Source organism: Callionymus lyra, chromosome 12 (genome assembly GCF_982586985.1).
Source record: "Callionymus lyra chromosome 12, fCalLyr1.hap1.1, whole genome shotgun sequence".
NCBI classification, from domain to species: Eukaryota; Metazoa; Chordata; class Actinopteri; order Syngnathiformes; family Callionymidae; genus Callionymus; species Callionymus lyra.
The window spans coordinates 19385073-19405894 of NC_141829.1; the positions used below are offsets into that span (position 1 = coordinate 19385073).

General features: G+C 37.4%; 1 protein-coding gene across 2 annotated transcripts in view; it reads left to right on the forward strand.

Annotated features, from left to right (window-relative positions):
• Positions 1–20822, forward strand: part of fgf14 (fibroblast growth factor 14) — a 131516-nt gene that overhangs the window by 104722 nt on the left and 5972 nt on the right. For both annotated transcript variants that reach the window (XM_087804850.1, XM_087804849.1), the window contains exon 4: positions 20470–20668. In XM_087804850.1, the coding sequence (XP_087660976.1) occupies positions 20470–20668 (199 nt within the window). The remainder of the gene's footprint in view (positions 1–20469; positions 20669–20822) is intronic.

Sequence of the window (20822 nt, forward strand, 5' to 3'; positions counted from 1 at the left end):
GCTGCCTTTTCTTTTTTTCCGAGCCAATAACCCCTGGACTAATTTCTCCTCCCGGCTCTGGATCTGGTATTACGTCTAAATCAAAGTATATCCTGGAGAAAGTTAGGAAACGAGGCGTAAATACAGAAACGAGGATCACATCTTAAACTCTATGAACTATGACTTTTAGTTTCAGGAACAGATGTCTTTGATGGAAGAAGTCTTCATTGACAAGATGAAGCTAATTTGGTGGCTAGTGTTTGTTGTCCTGAAATGAGGTATAGCTAAAAATCTGTTGGCAAACTCATTCAAATTCAGATCGTGTTTGGAAGAAAGGAACAGAGGAGTACATATGCTGATATTCTGGATAATTACCTGATTTCAGGAACCTTTTGAAGGATCAGTCACTCTCTGTAAAGAGCTTCTGCACTTTATTCTTCACTCCAACTGTGTGTGTGGTAGAATGTGACTGTACTGCATTGCTATCAGTGATATTTCAAACTATAAAAAAAGATATCAAATTATAACTATTTCCTACACATTGTTCACTGCAGTGAGACCAGTGTTATTGTCCATTGGTCCCCATTTGAAAGTGATTTAAAAAAAAGAAAAGAAAGTCATAAGCAAAATTACCGAAATAGGTAATTAGCTTTAGCGCTGGAGAGGAATATACAAAATTCTGAAGCAAGAATTATGACCAACTCTAGTAGGAGAACTCACATTTGTCCGATTCTTAAAACTGTTCACTGGCTGCCAATTTCTTTAAGAATCTACTTTAAAATTCTGGTTCTTACTTTCAGATCTATTCATGGTCAGGCTCCTCCTTACATCAGTGATCTGATCCAGACTTACACTCCAGCTCGGGCTCTGAGGTCTGTGGATCAGAATCTACTGATGGTTCCTGAACACACTTCAGGACCAGAGGAGAGAAATCCTTCCAGGCTGTTGCTCCTAAGCTTTTGGAACGATCTTCCTCTCCCTCTGTGTTTGATGATCTACTGACTCCTTCAAGAAACATCTTAAGACATTTTTATTTGTAGAGGTTGTTCCCTGATTTTCTGGGACTCCTGTGTTTGTCTTTTGTGTCTTGGCATTTTAAAGTATACATTTTAAGTGTGTATTGTTTGTCATTGTTAAAGTGCTTTATGACCCTGGTCTAGAAAGTCGCTTTAGAAATAACCATTACTTACTTACTTACTTATTTTCCCATTTGTTCTTTGAAACCTGTGATGATGAAAAAAAAAAGCTTGAGATAAGGGTTGCTGAGGACATCATGCAGGATGTATTAATTTATGTATATGTTGAGTTGTTGGATCTTTAGTACATGATGTTTTCATTTTATCGGTTTATAATGAATAAGGTTTTGCAAAGAAACGGAGTATCACATAAACCATTGAGTCATCTCAGGGTCAAAGTGAATTAAAACTTATTTAATTTATCGTCTGGGTTAAATATTATGGGTTGCAGGGGGTCAGACATTTTTCCATTAGTTATATTAAGTTTAGAAAAAACAGCATTAGGATGTACCACAATTTTATAAGTTTGTGCTTCTTAACTTTATCATCGCTGAAGCTCCTTATCTGGTGTCATAATGAGCCTCAGCTGCCTGCGATTCTCTGCCTGGTTCACACTTCGACTACTTTCAGGAGCTTCAGAGCAGCAACATCCCACGTGAGCTGTTTTTTGGCAGCAAAAGCGGCGATTCTAGGTAGATCGCTTTGCACCTTTTGGCTGATCTTCGCTTGTTTTAGCTCAACACTGTGGACGTGTAAGAAAAAAAAGAAATCTTATAAATTTGAAATATTAAATACATCCTTAAATGTTTGTTTGGTGCCAGCAGAACTCTCCGGGATTTATCTTTTATTCCACGGTCACTCAGGCCACTCTAGTCTGAGCTGATTCTCACCGACTTCAGTCTCGTCTCCTCAGGATGTCTCCATCAGGAACGTGCGCTTGTTAGTGCTACCTTTCATGATCGTCATATTGACTTCCCATGTCACTCGAGCGACCCCTTTGAAAGAAGAAATCCTCACCAGCTCCAGCTTGTTAGAGCCGGGTAAACACGGGAGACCGAGGGCATCTGTTTACTGTGGCATGAACGCTTGTTGTGAGGGCTCCTTCACTTTGCATCAGCGTGAAGGCAGGGATGGGGAAATAGAAAAGAGCAGCTTTCTCACTGGTTGATGGTGTGAAACTGAGAGTCCCTTGAGACTTTCCAACGAAAAAAAGAAAAAAAAAAACGCTTTCATTATTCTGGTATTTTCTTTTTCCAGCAGTCGTCTTCGTCTTTCCATCCTCTCAGGCCACTTTTACAATCGTGCTTTCAAATGCTGCGCCTGTTAAGAGAGACTCTGAAGGATGACCTTACCTACACTTACACATCCACCTACGCGAGATATGAAAAGACCGTCAGGTTTTTCTGCTCTCTGATGTTTTCTGGGTTTGAATTTCAGAGCGGTAGTGGAGTGAGCTTTAATCGCTTTTGTATGAAACAGCCTTGATATATTTATATATTTTATTTAATTATTTAAATTCCCTTTTAATGTGTCCTTTCCAAAGTGTCCATTTTCACTTATATTTGTGTAATCAAATTTTTAATCATTTTGATTTCTAAAAGTATCACCTTAACCATTGTGTTATCTCAGGGTCAAAGTGACCCGAAGAAAGGGCAAAATAATGAATGTGTTTGTGGTATCCCTTGTATGGGTATTTATTGGAAGCCAGGGAGGTCGTTAACCTTGACCCAGAGACAACACAAGGGATACCACAAACACATTTGTTTCCAGGACTTAAGGTCACCTTAACCCTGGAGATAATACATGGTGATAATACATGTCCAAATCAATCACACAATGACACAAAAGTCTCAGTATAAATGTTGACATCAATAATCTCCGTTCCTTATTTTTATCTTACACAACGATTAAAAACCATATTTGCATTAACAGGAACTTTAAACTACATTGAGTTTGAGCCAACCGTTAAGTGGGCCACATAAATTGGCCAAATTTGAGCCCCGGGTCATTAGTTTGAACTCGGGAAGTGGTTTTATCCGATATCGGTGCCGAACCAGTACTTTAGTCATGGTGCAGATAGTAAAAACTGAGTTATATTTCAAAAACGTTTGACAATTAAAGTACAAATTAAAAGACCCTTCTACTATTCTAGGGCTTAATTCTCTGTACATGAGACGGTGTGAATGACACAAGCAATTTAAAAAAGAGTGCATGCAACGCACTTAAAGTTAGTATTTTAGAAAAAAATCGACTTTAAAACTGGTTATTACATTCATGTCAGAAAAGGTGCCATTGTGGAGCAGGCATCGATACCCATCCCAAAACTACTTGCAAAATTCTATGTTGTTTATTTTATTCTTCTTTGGTCCCACCCCCTTTCTTCAGACTCCCCCATGTCTCCAGACATCTAAACTTTATAAGAACAGCCGATTGACTGAGAAAGTGCAAAGGAAGAGGTCGGTTAAGAGGATTATACATTATATATTCAGAACTTGTTTTATTTATTGTCTCACACAGTAGGGATTGAGTCTTTCTGACAACCACTGACATCTACAGATATTTCCCAGTCATCTTCAGACTTTGAAACCAGTATTCTCAATCATTAACAATGCTACACTTTCCCAATAAAAATCCAGGGCATGAATGTAAAGTTAAAAAAAAAAAACTGGGAACTTTCAAGGTCTTCTGCGGATCACAGTTATTTAGATGATGCTCCGCCAGGAGTCTCTCCCAGCAGAGGTGGAGGTGTCTCATTATTTCCAAAGTGTTGATGTGTCTTGCCGTTGATGCCGGTGCGAGGAGTGATGGCAGTCATGAGGGTGGGAGGGAGAGCGGCTTCATGCATTAATGAACAACAAGGTCGGAGGTAGATGTCGACATCGGGGAGCCGTTGGTCGGAGCCAAGAGTGGCTAAGAATAGCCGGACCAGACGCTTAATTGCCGTTATTAATGACCCCTTAAAGCCTGTGAAATAAAGCTTTTAATAAAGGCGTACAGCTTGATAAACAAGCTTTGAATAAATCGTTTGAAGGGAAGTGTGCTTTACTTCACTAGATAACTAATAAAGAAGTCCAAAAAAAGGGTTCATTTTAAGGATCTATTTCTTGTATAATTTGTCTCCTTTACTCATAAACCTACATTATATTGTCTAAATCCATTCAGCGAATACAGTGTATTAATTGTTCCGTTGTAATTGTGTTCCTATTGTGTGTTTGGTGAGCACTTTGCAAACACAAATTGAGTGTTTGTCCTCGGAGCCTGAAGAGCAGCTGAGTGTAATCTGTGAAGGAGCAGCCGTGGTCTGAGGGCATGTTCAGCCTCCAGTCATTCTTGATCCACTTAGTCTCCGAACACGAACGCTGATACAAGATTAGACATATTTACACGTCTCCCTCCAATTGGATTGGCTTTTAATTAGATTTATGCTCATGTGGCTGCATTTTCAATCTGCACAAATGCTCAACATTATTTCATATTTTTTCAACTGGATTTATCTCTATGAGTTAGTCCTGGCGTCTAAATTCCCTCATTATTTACTATGGGTTTAAAGCTAAATGAAGAAATAATCGTAGGTAAGAAGGTAAATGGATTCTCAATTTATCTTGGGTTTTGAAAATATCTAGGCTAAAATATCTTATATCCATTTTAAAATCATAACAATTGTGGCTTTATTATCAATTTATCAGGAGGGACAAGAAATACATCCAAGAAAGTTCACCAGATAGAAGTAGAATAAAAAATGGAAGCCCTAATATATTTTGATTTTAATTACTCATAAACAATAAAATGGATTGAATACAATTGTTACTGGTCTTTGATCAATTTCATAGTTCCGCTCAGGGGTCACTTAAATGCAGTCAAATGGCCACATGTGGCCCCACCATGTTCCACTGAAGTAAGTATTTTGCAACATTTTGTAACTTTTAATCATGTTTGACTGGTAATTGGCTTTCTCTTATCTGAATAATTTTAAGGTCATTGTTTTGTTTGGTCAGGTTTGTTTAAGAACAACAACAACAACCATATTTAAAGATAAAAAATAACAATTATTTTAGGACAAAACATCTACTATGGGAATAATTAAGTTGTGAAATAGGAATACATTTGATATCAAAGGCATTTTAATGGACGTACAGCCACCTGAGATTCTTCTCCAGACTGGGCTGCATTTGGGGTCTTTCAGCTGTTTCTGCACATCCTTGATCCACAATTAGATTTATAATTCCTTGTTTTATGTTTTGTAGATTTCAATGTAAATTTGGGAGAATTTTGTTGTTTTTTTTCCCCCAAAAATCTTTTTCATCTTAACTATATAAGATATATAAGATGATGTGATCATCTTTGATTAATTAACCCTTGTATTATCTCATGGACCTCCACCTCTGCATATGTATTTATGGAAGCCAGGCAGGTCGTTCACCTTGACCCAGAGGCAAAACAAGGTCACAAACACATTTTTTTTTGTTCAAGCCTTTGGGTCATCTTGGTCCTGAGATAACAGAAGGGTTAACCATCTGACATTATACAAAGATAAAGTCCCTGCCTCGGTTCACACCATTAGACATTGAATGGACACAAATGAATTATGGGATGTATGTTTGTAACACCTTGTGTGAGTGACGGTGAACTGTATAAGAATCCAAACACAGAGCAGATTCACCTGCGGTCTGGAGTTACTCTAGATTCTTAGTTCAATAAATCTTATTATCTATCTATCTATATATATCTTATCTAATATGTTACTCCCAACACTGGTTCTACTACAGTTACTATATTATTAGTAACAATATTTCCAATTAGCAACAATGGAAGGAAATAAAATATATACTTAACATTAAAATGTATCATCTCACTTTGATTATTTATGTTATATTTGGGTTCTTTAGCTAATAGGTTTATTATCTATTTATTTAATAATACATTCAAGTTTTGTACTGTTACGTTATTTTGTGTTCATTAAACTTTATAAAGCAGTTGAAGGTATTAGAAAGTCTTGATAACAAATAAAAACTGTAGAGCTCCAGCTTTAAAACGTGACTTAACTTCTACTCCCTCGGCTCAGTTTAAGCTTCTTCCTCATTCAAGTTCTCTAATGAGCATTAGAGTCGAGTGCTGCACAGAACTATTTAGAACGTGAACAAACGCCGCCGTGAAATGAAAAATGGATCTTCCCTCTCCTGATGCTGGATCAAGACATGAGTCACATTAAGTGAAAAAAAAATACTGCAGATCATTGGTTGGAGTTTTGCAATCCAGTATTTTCAATGCTAGCATGCGAAATGTTTTAAAGAAAGTTTGAAATATATAATTTTTGTGCTGATCAGAGACCATAGGTAAAGACCATTTCTCACCTATGGGTGTGAATAAATACAAAAAACATCAGGCAATTGTCGCCATACATAGATCTGTAGGTGAAGTCATTGATCAGTTTTCCCTATCTTAATAAGCCATTAAAATGTTGATTTATTTCTGGAAATAAGTTACATTTACATTGAATAAAGAGGGAGAAAACATGCTAACATTTTTCATTCACCTGTGTCGTGGCACCAGAACCTTCTTATATCTATGAAATCACTGGTTTTCTTGAGACGATTTCCCTTGGTACTAACACTTAAAAAACGACAATTTTTTATAGTGAAGAAATGCGCGACCTTTTATGTCCCCCCCCAACACTTCGTTTCCGTGGATCAAAGTATGTCTGCCTTGACAAAGAAAGCGTGTTTCTCATTGCTTGACAGCGTTCAGCCAGCCTGAAGGTGTAATAGCGGTAGTCCGCTGATTTTCGCCACAAGAATCCTTCTTCCTTTTCCAATTTTCTCTGATGGAATGAAAGGAACATTTTATGAAGCGCTGAACCCCTGGAGTTGAAAAATCAATACAGCTGAGGGAGATAGTAAACCGACAAAAAAAACATTTCCTTTCATTCTCCAGAAAATCACATGTCGGAAGTTTTCCACCATATTTTTAAGCTGAATAAATAAATATCCCTTTAGCTGTGAATATTTTTCATGTGTCTACAGTTTGTCTTAAGACGTCCTCAAAGGAAGATACTATAGATGGAACATGTTATTTACCTGGCAGCAATTCTACTTTTTCCATGTTCACCTTTTAACTAACAATCAATGATTTTAATCGATCCGTTTCAAAAAAACAATCCATTAATTTATGGTCTAGTGTTACGCTTAGAAACTAAATGATTTTACTTTCAGTGTCCACTCATAGTCACTGGCTAAATTTGGCCTTTGAAATCTTCAATTATGTGGCTTAAATGTTAAATTAACAACATAACCATTCGCTTAAAAGATGAGAAATTGTTTAAGTCCCAGCTCATGACTGCATTAAGTCAAAACAAAAATACTACATAAAATAATACTAGATAAATAATGTATTTCCAAAAGCTTACATGATGGTTAATGACAAGTTGGAAATGAAGGTTCATCATTTAAGACACACAAAATAACAGTATTTTAAAGGAAGGTATCCCACAATAATCCGAACCAAAATATCCACTTCTACTACTGATACTGTGCTTTACTTTTTTATTTTCTTTAAATATTTTAAATTAATAAACAAAATACATTGCAACATTATTATTGGTTGGATAGTGTTTTGATATTAATAATTACTGTTAGAATACAAATAACGACTATTTATACGGCACCTTACAGTCTTCAGTCACAAAGTGCTTTCCATAATAATTGTATTTAAAAATGTATACCTGCAGGGTTCACAAAAAGTAATTACCTTGTTAGATGGTCATGGAGCCAAAATACACTCATTTGTTCACAGAATTTTTGAATAACTAGGTTATTTTTTGTGATAATGGTTCCTAACTGGTGGATCAGGAAGGCAGTTTTTAGTGGGTTGAAGTAGTTTTCCTGGACATAATCTGTCCTCAACAAAAGTAAGTAAATAAAGTTTTTTTTATTAGGGTCATCATTTGTCACCTAGGGGTGAATATAGTACCCTATATAAGACATGTTGTTTCTGTTATTCTTTAAAAGTCAACTAATGTGTTGATTTAAGTGTTTCTTAAATATATGTTGGACTCTATTGTACTCATCAGTATGTGTCTGTTTGTTCAAAACTCTCTTCATTCAAATATGTGCATTTAAACATATTGGTTTTTCTTGAGATTAAATTTCAGTTACCATAACAACGCCCACTCTCCCCGTCTGCTCTCGAATCGTGTTTAAAGAAAGAAACAGCCATTATTACATCGTAATAAACTAACGCTCTCATATTCACTCGTTCGCTAAGATTTCAGACGTTTCAGAACTTTATAAAATAACTTATTGTCGGCATATACAAAATATTGTCATGTTGAGGGACTTACTGTATGTATCTTGGAAAGGAAGACTTCAACATTCAAAACATGTGTTTGAGTAAAGAGAGTTGGAGTTTTCACATTAGTTGTCCTTTAATACATTATGAAAAGACATAAAAGACATGAATGTAAACCAACCTTGCTTGTATTACATGTATATCCTTGTTCAAAATAAAATAAAAAGTTCTCAGAAACAGCCAGTACAATAGTACAATCCTTTTAGCTTTGGCTTGTTCTTTTCCGCTCAATCAGGGGAAGACTAAAAGTGCCTTTGGCTTCAAATCAACGAAATTTCAATTTAGACTTGAAATGGACGTGGAGCATCTCGGCCAATTTGGTGCGGATGGTCTCTGAAAGTGTCTGGAGGTCCTTGGGGAAGATTTTAGAGCAGACAATGTTTGAGAATATGGTCAGCCTCAGAGGGACGGAGTGCAGTTGTTTTGTATTTAAAATGATGTGACAGCTGTCAGAGGGTGTTATGTCAGGGGATATAAAAGGAGGGATTATCTATAGAATGGAATCTGAAAGAACAAAAACAGGTCCAACAATTTCTGAGAGATCTTTGGAATATACGGTTAATTTGAGTTATTGAATTAAATACTGTTGTTTAAGTGACTTTAGTGTTGAACTACTATACTACATATTGCTATTTTTACTGGCCAAAAAGAGGGAACAACCTTTTTTTTTTTTGTTCGCTCCATGTGATGACAGGCTCGACAAAACAACCATGGCATCCTTGCTGACATCGACATGATTCCGCTGCTTCATCCCAACATATTTATACGCATTGGAATACATCTCATGTTCATCACTGGAAACTGAAACTATAGGGAGAAAAAAACATACCTTTTCATTTTAAAAGAACTGGGACACTGTTCCTGGGGGTGTAAAGAACACAAACAAAGCGAGTGTGGGATTCGTACGTAGGGAGAAGAAAACAACTCCACCTGCAGACACCGCTCGCATTTTTATTTCAGTGGAGGCGCTTCAGCCCTGCCGCACAATGAGCATTTATGTTTGAGTGGCAGTGAGTTTATACCTGTGGGTGTGTGTGTGTGTGTGTGGGGGGGGGGGTGGGTGTTGTGTTATATATGAAAAGTGAGCTTCGTGCAGGTTTCATAAAAAGTGACCAGCCAATCCAACAGTCATGACACCAATTACACTTCTTTAAATGTATTAATTCATTTGAAAAAATGAATAAAATATTCACATTTAACCTTCACTTGAGTTTGACGTCCATCATAATTGAGGAGCTAATTGCATCACTGTGGAAATCGTCGATTAAATCAGTGTTTGCACAGATGAATTAATGTAAACACTAAGAATTCCTGGCAGGCATCTGAGATGAAGGCTCTTCAGGCCTCCAGGGTGTTGAGGGGTGTGTGGTCGGCGACGGTGCTGTAGCTGAGCCTGAAGGCGCCTCCGAGCTGCTCCCGGGGTGACAGAGGACGAGGCAGCTGCTCTGGCCGGAGGATGACCGCGGGCAAATAGAGGAGTGACCCTGGGGAAGGACCAAGGTCACACATGCAGGGCTTGGTGCACAGGGCGGGGATTTAACAGCCACCTGGGGTTCAGTAGCTGAGACGCTCACTAGTGAGTGAGTCACAGGAACATACGTGAAACACAAACTTCAAGTCAAAGAAATTATTTTTACGGTGACAGAAAAAATGGAAGAAGATGGATTGTAAATCACCATGATTAAGAGGAGAGTGCAGACATGGTAGACGAAGTACATATCATTGTGAGAGAGTAGTATTAGTAACAAGTGTGTTTTCATCTTTTTCAAATGCTTTTATAGGGCTTGATTTTTCTTGACATTTTGGTGAACATTTCTTCCCTTGTTTTCTTAAATTTTTGTCCTAAGAATCACAGAATTCATTAATGGGGTTCTTCCTACAATTTACAATCCCTGGGCAAGATTAGGTTTGAAGGGTCGAAGCTAAAGGTGCTGATGACAGAAATTACAGTTGTGGTTTGTAACTGTTAGGGGAACATTTATATATTTTAAGGAGTATTGAGTGAAAGAAGAAGATGAAGACCAATGAAGCTTATTAATAGGTTGATAGATGACAAATTATATTTAGTTTCCCTTGCTTAAATGGAATTTAGTTGAAACAGCATAAGGGAAAATTGCTCCAAGATAGAATTAGGGAAGAGGGGTTATGATTAGGGATAGTATCAAGGAAAATAGGTTTGGGTTAGAGTTAGGGAAAAGAGGTTTGGGATAGGGATAGTATCAGAGGGGGGTTTGGGTTGGAGTTAGGGGAAAGAGGTTTTGGATGTGGATAGTATCAAGGGAAAGAGGTTTGGGATATGGATAGTATCAAGGGAAAGAGGTTTGGGATATGGATAGTATCAAGGAAAAGAGGTTTGGGATATGGATAGTATCAAGGGAACGTGGTTTGGGATATGGATAGTATCAAGGGAAAGAGGTTTGGGATATGGATAGTATCAAGGGAAAGAGGTTTGGGATATGGATAGTATCAAAGGGGGATTTGGGTTGGAGTTAGGGGAAAGAGGTTTTGGATATGGATAGTATCAAGGGAAAGAGGTTTTGGTTAGAGTTAGGGGAAAGAGGTTTGGGATATGGATAGTATCAAGGGAAAGAGGTTTGGGATATGGATAGTATCAAGGGAGAGAGGTTTGGGATATGGATAGTATCAAGGGAAAGAGGTTTGGGATATGGATAGTATCAAGGGAAAGAGGTTTGGGTTAGAGTTAGGGGAAATAGGTTTGGGATATGGATAGTATCAAGGGAAAGAGGTTTGGGATATGGATAGTATCAAGGGAGAGAGGTTTGGGATATGGATAGTATCAAGGGAAAGAGGTTTGGGATATGGATAGTATCAAGGGAAAGAGGTTTGGGTTAGAGTTAGGGGAAATAGGTTTGGGATATGGATAGTATCAAGGGAAAGGGGTTTGGGATATGGATAGTATCAAGGGAAAGAGGTTTGGGATATGGATAGTATCAAGGGAAAGAGGTTTGGGTTAGAGTTAGGGGAAAGAGGTTTGGGATATGGATAGTATCAAGGGAAAGGGGTTTAGGTTAGTTTTAGGGGAAATAGGTTTTGGGATAGGGATAGTATCAAGGGAAAGAGGTTTGGGATATCGATAGAATCAAGGAAAATAGGTTTGGGTTAGAGTTAGGGGAAATAGGTTTAGGATATTGATAGTATCAAGGGAAAGAGGTTTGGGATATGGATAGTATCAAGGAAAAGAGGTTTGGGTTAGAGTTAGGGGAAAGAGGTTTGGGATATGGATAGTATCAAGGGAAAGAGGTTTGGGTTTGAGTTAGGGGAAAGAGGTTTGGGATATGGATAGTATCAAGGGAAAGGGGTTTAGGTTAGTTTTAGGGAAAAGAGGTTTTGGGATAGGGATAGTATCAAGGGAAAGAGATTTGGGATATCGATAGAATCAAGGAAAAGAGGTTTGGGTTAGAGTTAGGGGAAATAGGTTTAGGATATTGATAGTATCAAGGGAAAGAGGTTTGGGATATGGATAGTATCAAGGAAAAGAGGTTTGAGTTAGAGTTAGGGGAAAGAGGTTTGGGATATGGATAGTGTCAAGGAAAGAAGTTTAGGTTAGTGTTAGGGGAAAAGGGTTTTGGATATAGATAGTATCAAGAAAAAGAGGTTTGGGTTAGAGTTAGGGGAAATAGGTTTTGGATAGGGATAGTGTTAGGAGAAAGAGGTTTGGGATATAGATGGTATCAAGGAAAAGAGGTTTAGGTTAGGGTTAGGGGAAAGAGGTTGTGTTCGGGTATAGATTAAGGAGTTACGGAGAAGATATTAAGCTTACAGTTCCCAAGTGAGGAAATGATGGAGTTCTCCAAAAGAGATCTGCCTGTGTGCCATTCTGGTTAAGATAGAGCTGAGCCAAAAGCCAAAGCTCTCAATCATCAGTTCATCCACGTTTCTGGGAAGCATTCTTGTCATTTAGAAGATGCTGAGTCAACCAACAACCTCTTTTAAAACTGAATGAAAATATCAAAACGAAGTCTCTCCTCATATGCCACGGTTGTCTTCAGCCCTTCCCGCTGACAGTGAGGGTTTTAGGTGAAAGTCTTTGTTCTCTTTGGTGCAGAGAGAAGTCTCCCTTCTTCTTCTCAAGCTATCATAACTAAAAACCATTATTTCGGTCATTCAAGAAAAGACGGCTTATCCTCTTTTCATAATTCAGTCACCTGCGTCCAGATAACTCGTCCACGCTCCGTCTCCTCTTGCGCCTCCAGATCTGATAATCTGACAGAAAGTGTCCGCTCCCGGTCCGGACGTGACTCCGATACATATGAGTCTGCATTGTGGATTCAGATCATCTTTCACAAGATTGACCTTTTTTCCACGGATTAATAGCCTTTATGCTGCCAGCATTAATAAACAATTTCTTTGTTTCCACAGAGAGGTAGTGAGCGTTCACTCTGCATATTAATATGCGTCTTCCCTCTTTCTCTACCACTTTCACTCTCACCTACTTTTGTGCTGCCGGGCTTCATTGTTGCTGTGTATTCCTTCCAAAGGATGCTTCTTTCAGCTTTTTTTTTTTTTTTTTTTGCTTTAATACCTCATCATTGTGTTTATTCAAACTCCCACACTCTTGTTCTGTCTGCCGAACTCGCTTTCACATCCCAGTTGTATAATTTTTTTTCATTTCACCAGGCCTTTGTACACTGTGTTAACAAAACACATCTGTTTCTCCTATTCACATTTTTTTGTTTAAGTAGGATCAGCAGTATATGGGATTTGGGCTTCAAACGCACAATTTTAAATCATTGGACCTGTCAAATGACTTTGTATCATGGGAGGCGAAGACTAGAGTGCTGGCCGGGTGGAACGATTGGACAGTTGGAAGTTGTAACATCCTGTCAAAGCTGTCCTGAGATTACTAAAACGCGAAGGCGCCATCCCGACCAGAAGTAGATTTGCTTCAGATTCACCATTCCTAAATTGATCATCAGAGATTTGTCTCATCACGCTCCATTTAAAGGGGAACAATAAACCAGGACAAGTCCTCTTAGGTTTCCCTGTTTTCTTAGAATCAAACATCTTTCCAAAATGCTATAAATCAACTGACGTGATATTGACTTTGTGCCAGATCAGGTAAAAATACGAAGAAAAAAAAGTTTGCACAAACTGTTTTACTTACTTCTTAATTTAACAGATCTGGTTTTTCTCACTTCCTTTCTAAACTATTCATATTGCTCTGAAATACCTAGTCCTATTTCTAGCTAAATGTGGTATCACTACATGTGTAGGAAGAACCAGAGAATTTAAATAACTGACAGCGCTGAGTTAACGCAGCCCTTCCACTTCTACTTAAGTAATTTTTACCTTTTTTTTCTGTACCATGAGGAACTTATGTGGCTGTTAAATCCCCTATATTTGTTTCATTTCATTATTATTTTTGGTAAAATACCTTCCAACTTTAGTGACATTTGTGGATTCAATTTTAGAAGTCTAAATTAATATTTTTGTTTTGATTGTACATTTTATATTCTATCCCTGTTATTGATAATGTGTTGTGTTTTACTTACAGCAAACTCAAACTTTTTGTTTTTGTTTTTTAGTTCATTTACAGTAAGTCTCTAAAGATGGTCTTTTAATCAGTCTTGAAATTGATTGTTTAGAAAAAAAACAAAAATGTCTGGAAACTATTCAAAGATTCTGCTGTAATTAGAAATTGTATTTACACTAGAAATGTTAAGGTTTTTTCTGTAATCTTGTTTTCTGGCATTTGTACGTGCGTTCATTAAGAGAATGGCCCTTTTTTTTCTAAATGAATTGATCAACATCTTGCAGAACAGATTGCTTCTTGATGAGGGAAATGCAACCCATTCGTCCACCATCATGGCCAAATAATGGTACATTTCCTGTTCCAGACACAGCCAATGACTGGTCAGGGATCCTCTGAAGTGACGCTCAGCCAATGAAACCACATTAAAAAAAAAAAACATTTCATAATCAAATTTTCCATCGGAGCAAAACTCTGCCGTGCATATGCAGCTCAAGTACCCGAACAATCCATCCAAAATGAATTCCAGTATTTCCTAAAGCTTGAGCGACGACTCATCATCCTTTCTGTTTCCTTGGTAACAGAAGTGCAAAGGCACTTGACCTGCTGTTGCCTCTTTAAAGAATAAATAAACAGAGTCACAGTGGGAAACACTTTAGACAGAAAAAAATATGAAACTATCTTTCCAGACTTGGTTGCATGATTGAAGTAGAACATCTGCACACTTCAGATTGTAAATATGAAGCTACAACTGTTGTAGTAAGGGGATTGTTTGTCAATCGATGCATTAAAAATCTCATTAATCTAAACTACTGTGAGAGAAAATCCTTTAACTTTAAAGGTAAACCAGCGCATTATTGTCCGTCATTGCTATTTTTATATTGCAGCTTTAAAGGTTAGGTTCATCTCAGATCACATTTATACCTATTCAAACCTATGACAATAAAGCTCCAATCAAAAGTTATATGATTACACCAATGACTGTTTGAAATATGGACAACGTATGAACCATGGTTTTGAAGAGATAGTTTCGCTATAGTTGAGGCTACGGTGTGTAGTACACACTTTTTATTTAAAGTTAACCAAACCACTAATAATGCAACATAATACGCCAATTTCATTTCTTATTTTAAATCAAGTATTGTTTCATGATTACTGAATCAAACAGCTGCGCACAGCTGTTTACGGGAATATAATACAAAAATTGATTTAAAAAGGTTCAAAAATAGTGTTTAACGGCCAAGCCAGTCTTTAAAAATTATGTTTTTAGCTCTGTAAAAGTTTTTTTTCTCTTTTTGTCTGGACGTGTTCTCGACTTCCTGTCCTCCTTCAGCCAGTCTCAAGTGGACCCTCGATGAACTGCAGCTTTTGCACCTGCAAGTTGTCTTCACTTCACAATAAAAAACAAGATCGGGTTTGCAAGTTAAGGGTCCATTTGTCCAAACGACGTTTTTTTCTACATCATTATTTAAAAGCTGTTGTGGTTGGTTCAAGAAAAGAAGAACACTCGTATGCTTTCTAAACTCTTGCAGTGCATTTTGGCTTTATTACTGATATTGAGATAATTATGGCCTTATATTGTGTCATTAAACATAAAAATATTAGGAGGATCTAATTGTCACACCCACCTTACTGATGGTGCCAACAAAAAACAGTGATCTCCCATGGTGCCTTTCTCCACACAGTTCTCTTGAGTGACCGATTGGTCCGTACAATACTGCATTTGTTTCTATGTCGAAAGTTATTGACAGCTGTGATTGGTTGACTGGGCGGCAAAGCATTGGAGCTGTTTTAATCCACAGTTACTGAGAAGGTTGTATGTAGAGGATGGTGCCTCGTATGCAATAGTAAGTTTGTACGTACAAAAAATGTTGTTAATAAATTTAAACAGGTGAAAAATGACGTAACTATTTGGATTCTGTTTAATGAAAAGAGTTTTAGAACTTAATAACGTAACTTCCACAACAAACACGTGACCACTCTAGAACTTTTTCTTGATGGGTTTAGGAGTTTAGGAAATAATATAAAAGATATCCGTTTTTAGGAGGGTATTAATTAGACTAATCGTGATATTACCTTTAGACATGGGGACTTTTAAAGACTTGCAGATCATTAAAAAAAAAAGCTGAAATTAATGGAATGACTTAATAGAAAAAAAAATGAGCTTCCAAGAAAAACACATTTGTTATTTTAAAAGCTTCCAACCCCACTTCTTTTCGCAGCCACTTTCATTCGCTCCATCAACACGCACATGTACTAATCAGCGCCGCGTTTCCCACCATCAAGCATCCTTCTATCAACAAACCACCTCCACTCGTACTCAGCCAGTGCATCTGTAAACAAAGACGGTTCCTGCCGGTCCGTGCAGAGGCGTTTGATTAGCAACAATTAAGGCCTTGGCAGCGGCACACCTGATTACATATTCTTCAGGCTGTTTTTGTGGGTTTGAACCTGGACGGGAATGTAAATACTGTGTTTAATCACTCAAACTCACCTACCGCTTTGTAGTGCAGCCCACCTGATTAAAACAAGAATTTACTGCCCAGCACAGGCTGCACGGTTGAACGTGAGAAGAGTAGCAAAGATTGTTGTCATCATGTTCCAGAGATTTGTGTTTTAGAGACTGATAAGACTCAAGTGGGTGCACAATAAATAAATACGACACATAATGTTTTGTTTATTCAAGAAAACATTACTTGTGATTTGATATTATTAGTTATTTTATCAAAATATTTTTTTCCACCTCATGCATTATATGATTATTAACCTTTTTGTATTTTGATCCACATTTAATTTAAAGATTTGTTTTTACTTGGCATGGAAATATCCTTAATTAACTATTAGAAATAATAATTTTGCCAATGAAATGGGAATTTACAGGATAAAGATTATTATCTTTGATTGTTAAGATCTTTAAAACTATTGTATATTTACAGTTGTTTCGCATTCACTTAATACTAAACTCTGCAGCGGAAATTCTGACCTGCTCTGCTAGAAGAACTCACATTTCCCCGATCCTTAAAACTCTTCACTGGCTGCCAGTTTCTTTCGGGATCAGTTTTAAAATTCTGGTTCTTACTTTCAGATCTATTCATGGTCAGGCTCCTCCTTACATCACTGATCTGATCCAGCCTTACACCCCAGCTCGGGCTCTGAGGTCTGTGGATCAGAATCTACTGATGGTTCCTGATCACGCCTCAGGACCAGAGGAGAGAAATCCTTCCAGACTGTTGCTCCTAAGCTTTAGAACGATCTTCCTCTCCCTCTGTGTTTGATGATCTACTGACTCCTTCAAGAAACATCTTAAGACCTTTTTAGTTTGTACAGGATTTTCACTGATTTTCTGGAACTCCTGTGTTTGTCTATATATATATATTTTATTAGAAAGGTGCTTTAGAAATAAACATTACTTACTTACTTACACATTTAAGTGGATTCAATTTACTTTAGGGTAGCATTGTTTTCGTCTTGATAAGCTCAATTTAAAAACTCGCATTACAGTTAAAACTTTTTTTTCTGTCAATATCACAGATTGATATGGTTAAGTTATTGGACACTATCAAATAATTAGAATAGAAAAATCATATAACATTTTGTGGGGCCTGCTTGAGACATTAGAATTAGAATTTATGGTCTTTCCTTGAAAAAACAAACTGTCGAATCATGTGGGCATGTTGGATTTTTAATATTTTTTTATTTAACTTAGAATGCTGGTTTAATATAGATCAGAGCTAACATTGTTTACCCAGTTGGAGGCGGGAAAAATCCTGCCGTCTGCCAACGCAGAAGGAACATGAAACAAAGTCTAATTACATAAAAAGAGATATTGGCTTTTATGTGTAATTGGGCATCTGTGGCATGAAATATCTCGTGTGTCAACAGAAAAAAAAAACCAACAACAACAAGCCTTCGCATCTGACATCTCGGACGTAATAAGCAGCTCTTTGACAAACTGCCGTTCGTCTCAGCAACAATAAATCCTAACATCTTGACAACAAGAATAATGGCCGTTGCAGCAGGCAGACGGAAAGTTTATTTGTTATTAAAAAATGAGCTGTTTTATCATGCGTTTGTAGGCTTGAACACTCTCCCGAGTTGCCTTCTGATTCTCTTGCGTTGCGTAATCCTCGGCTTCTCGGGTCAAAACTTTAATGCACGATATCCTTCATGTTCTTTCTTCTCTGCCGTGTTTCCCTTGGATTACATGATACACACACCCTTAGTCCAGGAACTTCCGTTGTCCAGCCGGGCAGCACTGGAAATCATTAGGGCCATCCCCAAGTGTTCCTCTGCTTGCGCTCGCCCCGGCTCTGCTTCCACGCTCAATACCGTCTGGGGGATAAACTTTGACAGGAGTCATTTAGCAAGAGGCTAATTACGGCCCGTAATGGTGACATGGTGGCCCCTGCGCTGGAGATGGAGCAGTTAGCTCATAAATAATGTCCCCTGATTCATTAAGTAGGACCGTCATCATTTGTAAGTCTTGTGAAACACGGCGTATTATTCACAGTTAGATAAAGAAAATGGTGTTTAAAGTAAATTGTTCTTTCTTTTTTTGGGGGGAAATAAAATATGGTTGAGAAAACCAATTGAAGGATGTATATATTTTTGAGGCTCTAAACCAGTACTATGATTTCCCCATGAATAAATATTAGTTGATACAAGCACAGTGTAGGGGTTGGGAGGAAACCATGAGTTCCTGGATCAATAAATGAGTTCTTAAAAGTTTAATAAGGAGCTAAATATGTGTCTGAATGGATGTTTGTGAATATGTGTCCTTTGAAAGGCTGATGTTCTGTCCAGGGTGTAGTTTTTTTCCTTTATATTTATACAAAATTTAATTGAATAAACGTATAAATACTAACCAAGATTATTAGTCATGTTTTTAACATCAAAACATTAATAGGAAATACATATAAATAATAAATAAATAAAAATATGTATTTTAAAGCAAGTTTTGGTTTGATTAAACAAAATCAAAGAGATAAAATGGCATTAATAAGGAATAAATATAAAATTCTAAATATGTTTAATAAAATGTTTTAAAAAAAATGCAGCTTGCCCTTCAGACTCTATTCAAGATCATCTTGTCATAAAAGATTATGAAGAAGTTGCAGGAGCAGAAGATAATGCACTTAGCAAAAGACTAAAATAATTAAAAACATTTTAATAGTCAAAACAAAAGCCTTCAAGATGACAGCAGACAAATAGATTGAGGTAGAGGCCAGATGCTCTAACCACAGGCAGAACTGCGAACGATCTGACGCCGGTCTATGGGAAGTTCGGCGTACATAATGGGAATCCTGATTGACAGATTCCAGGAAGCCATCCCTCACCCACACCGATCATCGACAAAACAGGGAAAGGAAGAGGACAAACGGAAATACAAAATAATGTATCGAGGGAGGATCGTTAGACGTCTATTTTTTCCGCCGTAATTTAAAATGGTTTCTCTTAACTGTTTTCTCGTTGGCCTTTTTTTTCAGTCTTTGGTTTGAAGCTGTTTAATTCAGTAATCATGAAACAATACTTGATTAAAATTAGAAACGCAATTAAAGTTTTGTGAAACAACTTTTCCTCGCCCATATTGATTCCCATTTGTTCTCGGAAAAATGAGAGTTGGTTCGCAGCTTCACTTCTGATGAATTGCCGTCGTCACAAAGAGACTCGAACACTGGATGCCGTCCTGATATGAGACATGAGCGTCATTATTCCCCCCCGTTGCAGCTCGGTCTGAGTAAATTGCACACAAGCGACATGTTGAAACTACATGTTGACAGGCTTTGATTAATATTCCTCCTTGGATGCCTTCACATGTTTTCTTGCTGTGGGTATAAGGGTCTCGGATGAAACAGAGACGTGATCATCCAAGATTCATTAGTCAAAGCCACATTTTAAAGAAGACGGATGAGAAGATTTGATCATATTAGCTGAGGTTTTTTTCAGATGTTAATTGCTGGATGAGGCGATGTGTTGGTTTCAAACTTGAAACAATACATGTTCATCTTCAGGTGTGATGTGAAGGTTGAGGCCAAGGACGGAATGAAAGTTACATTTCATCCGAGCAGGTCATTTGGCTCGAGTCAGACATGATTAACGTGGAAGACACTCTGCGGCTCTCATCTTTTTTTTCCGGACAGGTCGACATATGAGGTCTATTTCACCTGGCGAGGCAGTTGCTGCTTCTGCCACTTTTTTTGATAAAACTAATCATTAGAATCCAAGTCACCACCAGTCCAGATAAAACATGTGTAACTGAATGTGATAATGTTATCATGATTTAAATACACACGATTGAGTTATGTGATTATCAGTTTCAATAACTCATGTACAATAAAGGTGTTTCAGAAAAACCATCTGGTTCCAGGCATATTTTGAAGAATTGGTAACTCTTGTTTTGTAGATTGAGCTTTTCTTAATTAAATTCTTATTTTATTTTTATATATTGTGTTTTGTCAAAGCAAGTTACAGGACACAGCTGCTACCTACTGTCCCTCATTGCAGAACAATATTTCAAATGCTAAAAAAGCTTCACGAATGGCTGATCAAATTGGTTAAAAAAAAAAAGGGTATTCTTATCATACACAAAATAAAAAATACTGCTTCCTAACATTTTGCTTTGCGTGTGTTTTTTTTCAGGAACTCTTCACGGCGGAGTGCAAATTCAAAGAGTCTGTGTTTGAGAACTACTACGTAATCTACTCGTCCATGTTGTACAGACAACAGGAGTCGGGGCGAGCTTGGTTCCTCGGGCTCAATAAAGAAGGTCAAGCTATGAAAGGGAACCGTGTAAAAAAAACCAAACCAGCTGCTCACTTCCTGCCCAAGCCATTAGAAGGTATGAAACTCTTGTTTCTGCTTCAAGCAACTCATTTTTCGAAAGTAGCTCATTTAGTTACGGAAACATAAAATAAATGCATAAACCTGGTAAAAGAGAAACAAAGATTTCAGCCGCTTATTTATTATTTAAGTTCAAATATTACATTTTAAAA